General features: G+C 37.3%; 3 protein-coding genes across 3 annotated transcripts; 1 reads left to right on the top strand and 2 right to left on the bottom strand.

The window, feature by feature from the left end:
• Positions 1-1,882: 1,882 nt before the first annotated feature.
• Positions 1,883-3,529, bottom strand: LOC112709386 (protein FAR1-RELATED SEQUENCE 5-like). Its single transcript, XM_025761275.1, has one exon. It carries the CDS (start codon positions 3,527-3,529, stop codon positions 1,883-1,885), a length of 1,647 nt encoding a protein of 548 aa, XP_025617060.1.
• A 3,219-nt stretch (positions 3,530-6,748) lies between these two features.
• LOC112709385 (egg cell-secreted protein 1.1-like) lies at positions 6,749-7,135 on the bottom strand. The gene has a single exon (XM_025761274.1). It carries the CDS (start codon positions 7,133-7,135, stop codon positions 6,749-6,751), a length of 387 nt encoding a protein of 128 aa, XP_025617059.1.
• A 3,235-nt stretch (positions 7,136-10,370) lies between these two features.
• On the top strand, positions 10,371-11,138 carry LOC140175187 (uncharacterized). The gene has a single exon (XM_072202126.1). The coding sequence runs from the start codon at positions 10,371-10,373 to the stop codon at positions 11,136-11,138; it is 768 nt and encodes a 255-aa protein (XP_072058227.1).
• Positions 11,139-11,299: the final 161 nt, after the last annotated feature.

Here is an 11,299-nt window from a genome sequence, read left to right as displayed (position 1 = left end):
TTTCATGTGACTCGAACAAGAGTATTTTTTGGGTTGTTGAACGCTCAATTAAATGCTTTAATGGATCTCTGTAAGGATGAATTGCCCTGTGTTCAGGACTTCATCCGTGGTCCCTTTTTTTGCTCAATATGAATGAAGCACAATCTGGGTACGCCCAACATTCGGGTTCCATTACTTGTTGGGTGAACATTTTTTGGGTTAAATTCATCAACCGAGATATGGTTTGGTATAGATTTTTTGTGTCCATAGTTGACAGGGATGAATTTTTTGATTCGGAATTAGTGGTCTCTATTGTATTCAGAAAATAATATTATTGCATGGTAAGTTGTGAATGTTCCTCAGTATATATAAATTGTAAATGAAATTTTATCCCATATCTCATTCAATACACTTGTCCATGCCAAATACACGACTCGACGTGATTGTACCAAGGACCGCATGAATGAGTAGTTTTAGTTTTGTTTATACTAAAAACCCTAAGACACGGAAAACATGACCCCATGCTATATATAATCTGTGGTTTCATGGACTCATTTGCAAACTACTAATAAATCCCGTTACGATAAATGGCTAAACAACAATATCTACCATTAGTGCTTCATAAACCTTGAGCCAGTTTAATTCATCACCGCTTGCACCAAAAGTCGAATACAACACGCATGGTTAAAAACACGAGTCTAATTTATGATCATGCTCTATTGAAAGATGATAACGATAGCATACTGAATGGAAGTGGTGCTGTGACTATATGAAAGACTTTTAATTATTTTAATCCTAAATATTACTAGTCCTAGTATTAGTTTTATTAATGTCATGTTAGTCTTCAATGGTTGCGCAGATGATAATTGTAGCTTACGACCACGAATACAAGTCTAATAAGCACACGTCATCTAATAAATGTACTCCAATAGCAAATACCTGGCTACAATAATGTTCCTTATAAAAGATAAAAAATTTCATCCAATTTTCCTTAATCGGTGGCACAATTGACATCTTCATTGGTACCGATTTAGGCAGTCTTTTTACCCATCCAATAGTATACTGAAGCAAATGCAGAAACTAACACTTTAGAAAACAAAGAGCATAAAGCACAGCTATTATATCAGGAAACTGAATTCTCTAATAAACACCATCATGGACTACTAATTATGCAGGGAACCTCAAACCCAGTCTTGAACTGATATCAGTTATTTGAGTCAGCAGCTGCACAGTGTAAAGTAAATATAATCACCACATTTAGTCTGAGAATTTCTTAGTACATGACACCAGAAAATGAGTGCAAAAGTTAGATATTTAACTACAACAAGCTTACCAATACCACATACCTGTTTTAGTAAATCATCGGTGTTACTTATCACGTTCCTCTTGCATTCCATAGTCTCACTACGTCCACTTGTAGCAGGAATTTCATCTTGTAATCTAATCTTCGAACCTGATGACTCTGAACAAACCTGCGTAGCCAAATTGTTGGGTCTAAGATCACCCGTTTTTGCCCTGTTCAAATCAGACCTGCACGCAATGTCATTTTGCAATGTCGTTTTGTCTGCCCCATTTTACGGCAATGAGTGCAGTGCCTTTTCCGTCCGCCTTGTCTCCTCACACGAGGGGCACCCTTGGTCTTCACCACAGCAGGGTCATGCATTTCAACCGTGTCATGTGCTTTGTTCTGACAGACATTTTCATGGCCTCTATCCAGTTCCTGACACAAAATGTGAAGACCGTTAAGCGCCTGTGTGAAAGAGGATGGGCTCCTAGCTCCGACATATAGCATCCACTGTGCGGCTGCATGAAGTGCACCATGGCGCAACAAGAAACCCCTTTCACTACCAACTTCCGCTATCTCGGCATATTTATCCAACGACTTTGCATCCTTGCGCCACATCTACAGAACCAGCCTTTTAGGAATTCGAGTCAAATGCTCATGCTTCATTACAAAAAACATGTGACGACAAGGAATTCCCTTTTGGCTCCAAAAATTGCATCGGCACTCCATTTTCCTTGAAACCCTATCGTACAACACAATCACCTCTCTACCTGGTTCGCTGTATTCCTCCAATGTGTGCACCATTGTAGTTGAACGTCTAATCTTGGCTACAAAATTAACTGCACCGACACCCACTATTTCCTTTTTCGCATCAACGAATATCTCCCGTGTGTATGCATCTGCAGCATACTTTTCAAGAGGATCTAAACAAGTTGTCATAACTGGCATCCCATGGAGTGATCTAAATTGTGCAAGCAATTCGTTATTGTGGTACACTCGCACAACCAACTCCAAATTTTGAACCATATCAACGAGACTGTGCCTAGACTTAAGGAAATTCTTCACATACGCATTAATGCCTTCGTACCAGGATGTTGTCCGAAAGCCTGCACAGAACTTGTCTTGTTGATACGCATTAGCCCACATCATCCTTTTCTGAAAAGTTTCTTTGGCCCAAAAACTGTTTTGCAACCCATACTTTTCAACTGCATCATCCCACTCAGCCTCAAATTCATCTATTTCCAGCTCCGAGTACAGCCACCAGGTGAAACATTGCCGCAGTCCCTCTTCCTTCACATTAGTAGTTACGTTCTTCTCCATATGCCAAGCACACAATCGATGCGTTGCCTCCGGAAAAACAGACTTGATTGCAGCTTTCATTGAACCACAGCCATCCGTGACGACAACTGACGGCTTCTTGTTACACATGACTTCCAACAAATTTTCCAGCAACCACTTATAAGACCCAACGTTTTCATCTAACACCAACCCAAACCCAAATATTGTCGTCTGCTTATGGTTATTCACACCAGAAAATATCACCAGCGGCCTCTGATATTTATTCTTTTTGTAGGTCGAATCAAAGGCTAGAACATCCCCAAAGTATTGGTAATCAACTCTACTACCACCATCCGCCCAAAACATATTGGCCAGCATATTATCCTTAGTAAGATTATGCCTAGCCATCGACATCGGATCTGCCCCCGCTTTTCCCTCCAAGTATACAACAGCCGCGTTGGCGTCCCCATCAATAATCTTTGCACGCTTAGCCTTGTTAATATAATTGTAAGCATCCTTCTTAGTGAAGCCCATTAGAGAATAGCCACCAGCCTGTCCAGCCATATACCCCAGAATCTTGGACGTCGGAACACCATGAAACTGCATACCAGATATTTGTGCCTTGGCAGAACAACTTATTTCTCTAAAATTCGTCATCATATGAACCATATATGCCGGAGTTAAATCATGGTTATGGTCCAATACTATTTTTCTCACCCTCCATATACCACTGACCACATCAAGGTAGACTGACAGCTTTGCCTCACAATTTGTGCACGTTTCCGATCTATGTCCTCTCTGCCTATCTAGTCTATCATAGTGATGACGTTGTCGCAGGCCAGCTCTATTACAAAAAAATCTACGACGAATAACCCTTCCACTTTCATCTTTTCCTGAGTCACCCTTTCGAATACCAAAACCAAAACATTTGCCAAACCTCCTGTAAAATTCATATGCTGCTTCATCGCTTCGGAAAGTCTTATTCATTATCTCTTCCTTACTCAACTGCAACACATCTCCCTAGTCACCGGCTTCTTCATCCAACATTTCATATCCAGTCTCAGCCATTAAAATTTTCACTGAATTTGGGAGTTCAATAAATTCAACAACCAATACCCTGGAAGAAAATTTGCATCAAAATAAATAATAAAATTAACTGCTCAGTAACACACCAACAAAATATCTCCTCACCACTGTGACTGACTCATTCCGAAAATAAAAAATCTGAGTAGCAGAACAGAATATTTCCACAACAACGTCACACTATACTCACTAATCCCAAACTTTGCAGTACTTACCAACCACAATACAAGATATCCCTGCATCTCTACGGATTAACCCCACTTATCCTAAATATCACTTCGTTTTTAGACATGAAGAAAGCACGCTACACTTACTCATCAACTTAGGCTAAAAAATTTTACAATCAATCATGTAGCAACAACAACAAGCTCTATTTATTTCTAAAAATTATTCTCAACCATCATTACGTCAGAACAATATCTTACATCACAGATTATACCTAGCCTTACCAACAAATTCCCAATAACACTTTCAGCATTAAGAAAAATTGGCATCAATTTCATTTGCTTATTTTTCATCACATCCTCTATTGTGAGCAAAAAATCTACGACACTAATTTTAACTTGTCTACCGCTAGACAACTCAAACACACCCTTGAAACAACATACAACCAAGAATAATCTTCAATGTTCAAAATTAAAGTATTCTGTTGGAAAAACTTACCAGCTTAAATGGTATGGACACAAATCAGTCCCGCTCCCGTTCATTTCCCTTCGTACCCTTCAATTTTTCCGGCCTTTCATCGTGTACTGTCGTCAACCTTCCCCCTTCTAACACCGATACAGCGTCTGGGTTACTCTACTTCTTTCAACACTTGCTTCACATTATTATTATTATTATTATTATTATTATTAATAGATTGGGACTAAGCCCAGACAGGAATAACGCAGCACCCGAATCTATTCTTGTTGAATGAATAACCCAGTTTCAGAAAAATTTTATTGGGCTTCAATTAAAAAAAGTCCAAACATTTAATCATAACAATTAACATAAAATATTACTTATCTTATTAATCAGTTTCACATGTGAAAGCCTGCTGTCTCTACTTTTGCTTAGAATTGCTGTTTCTTAGGTAGCGTTTGGTGGATAGACAGAGACAGAAAGACTGAGACTGAGAGACTGAGACTAAGAGACAGGAATTGAAACAAATCTCAGTATTCTGTTTGGTGCAAAATGGGAGACAGGAATTGAAACAAGAATAAAACTCTAATTTAATTTGCACAAAGGGTAAAATTGGAATTAATTAATTGAAATGAAAGTATTTTAGGTATAAAATGTTATTAAAGTTTCAGTCTCCATCTCTAAAAATTTCAGTCTCCTGTGTCCCTACTTTTTGGAGGTACTGAAATACTGAGATTTTAGAGACAGAGACAGAAATTTTAATACCAGTCTCTGAACTAACAAACACGATACTAAATCTCAGTCTCTCAGTCTCTGTCTCAGTACCTAAAAACAAACGCTACCTTAGGGAACAACTCTCCACACATCAACCAATCTTCTACTCCACGTTGCTTCATCATGAAAAAAAAATTTTCCTTTCATCACGGTAGCACCCCTTATATTTGTGGATCCGAACCAATAGATCCTATGAAAATAAAAAAAAATATATTATTTATTAGGTTGTTTATTTTATTTTTTTGTTATTAAATATCTTATTTTTGTTATTTAAGAAAATAATAGTGAATAATATTTTTGAAATATAAAAGATAGAGAAAAACATAGTATTTTCATAAAGAAAAGTTAGAAGTATAGTTTTTTTTTCTCTAAAAAATCGAAATATTATTTTTGAGAGGTAAAATCTCACATGCATTAGTTAAAAATACATTAAGTGAAACGTATCTAATAAAAATAAACAACTTATAAATATGCTATTTTAAAATTTTAGGTCAAAATATAATACCCCGTTTGATATTATGATTGTTAATTTAATATATTGGGGAAAGCTTCTTAATCTCCTTATTTTAGCCTCAACAAGGCAACACTGCATCTAGATTACATTGATTTAATAAATATATATAATAATGTCTAAAATTTTAGTAAACGTTTTTTTTTTCGGAAATATAAACTAGAGTAATTCTTTTGAAAGCTTTGTACATTGAAAATGGTGGTGACTTAAGAGTTTCAATTTTTCACTAGTACGCAACTATTTTATTTATAATTGTCAAAATCGAACTAATAATTAAATCAGTTATATTATTAAGTTACTGAGTTATTAGTTTATCTGATGAGTTATTGGTTGAACCAGTTAATTCGTTCTTACGTAAAAAAAAATTATAAAATAATAAAAAATTTAAAATTAAAATTTTTACTAATATTTTAAGAATAATTAAATTATTCTAAAATAATATAGAGTAGAAAAAATAAATATTGTATTATTTTTATTCTATCATAAATATTTTTATTTTATTTATATATTAAAATAACTATTATTTTTAAATTTCAATAATTAATTAATTAGTTTATATCTTTTATACTATTATATACTATAAATATTTATTGAAAATAATAAGTGTTATACAATTATTAAAAGGAAAAATAAATGAGTATATAACTATTGTTAAATAAAAATATAATTAATTTATAAATAAATAAATTTATAACTAAAATCAAAATAAATTAAATAAAAATAAATTATTTGATGAAACTACATGTATTATAATTTGCATTTACATTAATAAGGTGCATTACATCCTAGTGGCGGTCAATGCTGCTTTTAACTTGGAGGAGAAGGGTCCGACCCCAATGGATCGTACCGTAGGCGTTGGAGCTCAATCGACTGCAAAATACTGGTACATCTCAATCAGATCGATCTTCAACAAATTTGACCAATTTTTGTCGATTTAGAACAAATATGACCAGTTCGATTCTTCATTTTAAACGGTTCAAGCATCGAACAAATCGATCAGTTCGATCCGATTTTAACAATTATGATTTCACCTTAAATTTAGACTTTGTTTATAATCAACAAAAAGCAATTATAGATAGAGTATCTGGCCAAATTAGTTACTAATTAATAAAAAGCACCTGTATAATGTGCATAAAAAGTGAAGATATTAAACAAACTTATTCTTCAGTATTAGCATATGAATTATTCACCACATTGATTATTATTATTAAACTTCATTATGAAACTATTGCTGGTGGAGGAGCATGAGAAACCTCCCCATCACAAAAACCTTGCAAAATATCAGTCTCTTCATCGGTAAAACCTAGTGATCCAACAACATTAGGCCAACAATCATGTCCAACAACCCTAATCGCTTCGCAACAATCTTGGCCTAAGTATGTCTCCCCGTTGAGGAAAAACATGATGATTTCGCCGGTGCATGCTTGAAGTTGGAACAATGATTCCCAGCAGCTTGAACCCTCTAGCTTCAGCCGCAACGCGAGAGGCGACGACACGGCGGATGGGTTGGTAATGAGAGGTCTTGGCTCAGCCACGGGTGCTGATGAGGCCAATGCAGCCACAAGAGAAACAAGGATGATCAAGTTGGTTTCTGTGGAACCCATGATATTAGTGAGAGAGTAAGGTCTATTACCTTATATATATAGTTGGAAGAGTGTGTAACTGTAACGTATATAAATGTGAGGAGATACTCAAGAGTGTGAAAATTATTATATGGAGCAGTTAAATCGATAATGAAGGGTTATATTCATCATGCGTCCTTTCCAGTTCCAGGGGAAATTATTAGAGTTCATTTGATAAATACTTTTAGGGGTCTATATTCACTGAATTGTTGAAAAAATAAGGGAAAATTGATACATAAATTTATCTCATTAGTTATTCAACCACGTTCAATTTTGAAAGTTGTGAACAACGAACTACATTTGCAGATTCAATAATATCTTTATTTATTTTTATCTTTACCTATTTTAAACCTTAATTTCACCACAATCATTTTATCACCGTAGCTTCCGTGACGACGCTCATCTGTTGTTGCCCCGACGCACCTTTGCCCCTACTACCACGCCTCGTTGTCGCGTCTTCTCCTCTTCCAACAGGATGCGAGTACCTGCACGGCTGCTGCACCATCTCTATCCTTCACGAGTTTTATTCCATGCGTCCTCCCCGATGTCGCGTCCCTGCCCATACAGCGTGGTTGCTGCCGCAGCCTCAAGCCAGCGCCAATCATCCTTTCTGTAGCGCATTTTCAACGGCCAAGCCCGACCCAATCCATAACTGCAACACTATTCTCCCTACCATGAGTCTCCTGTGTTTTTATCGCGTTCCTATCTGTTTCTTTTTTCAAACCATATATTGGAGAGAGAAGAGATTGGAATTTTTTTAGTGATATTTAATAATGAACATCCACATCTTAGTATTAAAAATAACCATTCATATACATAGTAAAATGAATATTCTGCAGAGCATGTGTATGCAGAATCAAACAAATCAAGTAAAATGTCAATAGTATACTTAAATACTCAAATAAATATTCACTTTATTAGAAAAAAAACATCCGGATACATAGTAAAATGAGCATCCGACTTAGTTAATAAGAAACAAGTAATAAGACAGTAGCTGCGAAGAGCATCAGAATCATGATATAGCAACAGGGCGGTAGCACAAGATTACGAAAAAGCAGTTTGACAAAAATAAAAAATATTTAAAATTAAAATTAAACTTAATTAATTTAAAGTTTAATTTTTAAAATTAAAATTAACTTTTTTTATTGTGATTAAATTTAATTAATATAAAATTTGATTTTTAAAATTAAAATTAATTTTATTTTTTAATTTATTATTTACGTTGTTCAGAAGAAATATTATTCCCTTGTACTTTCAAATCAGGATGTGTTCGTGTCTAAAATACTTCACATTTTAATTTGGTCCCCCTCCCCGAATAGCCAATATTATTCGGCCATCCATGTTTGGAATTTATATTGTGGAAGCAGATTTTCTTCCTGTAATAAAATTTGGCTACATTATGATTTTTATTCTTTATGTACTACCTTTGTGGTTTTACCAGAAAATGCTGTGAATGAAGATGCAAATCCATCTAATCCCGACAAATTTGTTGTCTGAGATCCTCAAAATGTTTAGTAGCTGAGAAAGTTTTGGCATTATAAATTCCATAAGTGTTAGAACAATTTTAATAGAATATTTTTGAGTATCATTTTTTACATTTATAATAATTAAACTGATTTAAAATTAAAATTTTATTTGATATAATATTTGAGATAGACTGTATCATTTAAAAAAAATCCTGCTACTTATATAATTTATTAAATGAATATTTAAATATTGTTATTATAAGAAATGACAAAAATTTATTCAAACTAAATAAGATGCATTTAGTTATAATTCTGTATTAATGTATGTTTGATCTATTTAACAAGGAAAAATATAGATAAATAATTAAGTAATTATCCAAATTAATTTCTAAGAGAATTTTAAAAGTTGACATTTTAATTCTTAAAAAAAATTAATACATAAATCAATCCTTAAGGTTTTATTCCGGCAGACAAATCAGTTTTTAATTCATTTTTTGATAGAGTAATTACCTAGATCAGTCCCAAAGATTTTAAAAACGGACATTTTAGTCCCTAAAAAAAATTAATATACAGATCAGTTCCAACGTTTTTCTCCATCAGATATAATAGTCCTCCATCCAAAAAAAAAAAAATAATAATAATAATAATAATAATTATTATTATTATTATTAATTGTACAATAATATTATATTATAATTTTTTTGTATTTTTTGAACAAAAATAATGATAAATTTATTCATTAAATTCTTATGTATGTACCCGACCCAGGGCGCGCTCGACTTATCTTCCATACACCGGTCAGGTCGGCACCCTCGGGGCAGCACCCAAAGCCCCGACCTGAAACTCGGAACGACTTGCTCTTCCCACGTGGATTAGGACAGCTCATGGTAGCCTCTCGGCCAATGGGCAAGGTCATTCATGGGCCCGCCCAATAGTATATAAGGGGAGATGTCAGCTCTTCAACCGAGGTACGTGACATTTTTACCTAATTCGGCCGCCACCTCGTACGGACACTGACTTGATCGTTGGAGTGTCCTTACAGGTGGCCACCCCCCTCGTCCTCTCCTCCTCCGGCATCATCAACCTTCCGTTCGTACCTCTACGCCTGCTCCAAGTCCACCTGGGATCCTGTTTGCACATCTCTCCACCCGAACACCCGAGATCACAAGGTAACGAACATTGGCGCCATCTGTGGGGACCTGGAGTAGACATGGAGCGACTCCCCACGTCGGAGGAGCTTCGTGAAGGGGGAGGGGCCCGCCTGAGTAGGGCGAGTTCGATGGCCCGCGTCGCCGAACACCCGCGGTCCTCCGTTCAGCCTAACCAGATCTACACCAAGACCCCCGAAAGATGCCCTTTCAGGGGGACGGGAGCCGATAGCGTCAAGATCATGCAGGAATTCAGGCATAGAGTACAAAACCTTGAACGGGAGCTGGCAGCAAGGAGCCGATCCCACGGAGACGTCAGCCACTCCCGCGGCGACGCCAGCCTATCTTGCACCCGCACCCGCTCCCCTTTTCGAAGGCATGAGAGCCGAGAAAGGAGCCCAACAAGACGCAAAGATGAAACACACACCCAAGCGACATCACGACCTACCCAAGGCGGATCCGAGGGCCACGGAGAGTCCCAAAAAGGGAAAGGCAAGAAACGGTTGGAACCCCTCATCATAGGAGCAACCCCTTTCCACCCCTCGAATCCTCGTCGATACTGGAGCTGACTCGAACATCCTATTCAGGAACGTGTTTGACGCCATGAGATTTAGAGAGTCTGACCTTAAGAGTCACCAACACGGTGTCATTGGGTTAGGCGACAACTATATAAAGCTCGACGGGACGATCTCCCTTCCAATCTGCCTTGGAGCCGGTGACACTAGGAGGTCGGTTATGGTAGACTTTGTAGTTCTCAAAGACTCCACGGCCTACAACATCATTCTAGAAAGAAAAATCATCAACGAATTTTTAGCCGTGATATGCACTAAATTCATAACAATGAAGTTTGTGCCGGACAAAGGAACTGTTGGCTCCATTAGGGGAGACTTAGAAGCGGCGGTCGCTTGCGGCAACGCCAGTCTCTCCCTAAGGAGAGAGTCTAAAAAGGCAGCCGGCGTATTCTTGGCAGACCTGGATGTAAGAATAGAAGACAAGTCAAGACCAGAATCGGAAGGGGATATGGAGAAGTTCCAGATAGGGAAGTCGGCAGAACAGTTCACCTTTATAAACAAAAATCTGCCCCATGAACTCAAGGGCCCCTTCATGGAAGTTGTAAGGGCAAACAGCGACCTCTTCGCATGGACGCCGTCAGACATGCCACGTTTGGACCCCGAGGTCATGTCCCACCGACTAGCCGTCAAACCAGACGCGAAGCCAGTAGCACAGCAGCGAAGAAAGATGTCCCAAGAAAGGGCCAATGAGGTCGCCAAACAAACAGTCGGGCTACTCAAAGCCCAGTTCATCAAAGAGCTCGAGTACTCGACATGGCTATCCAACGTCGTCTTGGTCAAAAAAGCAAGTGGAAAATAGAGAATGTGTATCAAGACTCTTTCCCCCTTCCCAACATTGACACCTTGGTAGACTCTGCGGCAGGATATCATTTCCTCAGCTTCATGGACGCGTACTCCGGTTATAATCAGATCCCGATGCATCGGCCTGATGAGGGGAAGACGGCGTTCATAGCGCCAGGA

Source organism: Arachis hypogaea, chromosome 9 (assembly GCF_003086295.3).
Source record: "Arachis hypogaea cultivar Tifrunner chromosome 9, arahy.Tifrunner.gnm2.J5K5, whole genome shotgun sequence".
Classification (NCBI taxonomy): domain Eukaryota; kingdom Viridiplantae; phylum Streptophyta; class Magnoliopsida; order Fabales; family Fabaceae; genus Arachis; species Arachis hypogaea.
This window is presented reverse-complemented; position numbering and strand designations above follow the sequence as displayed.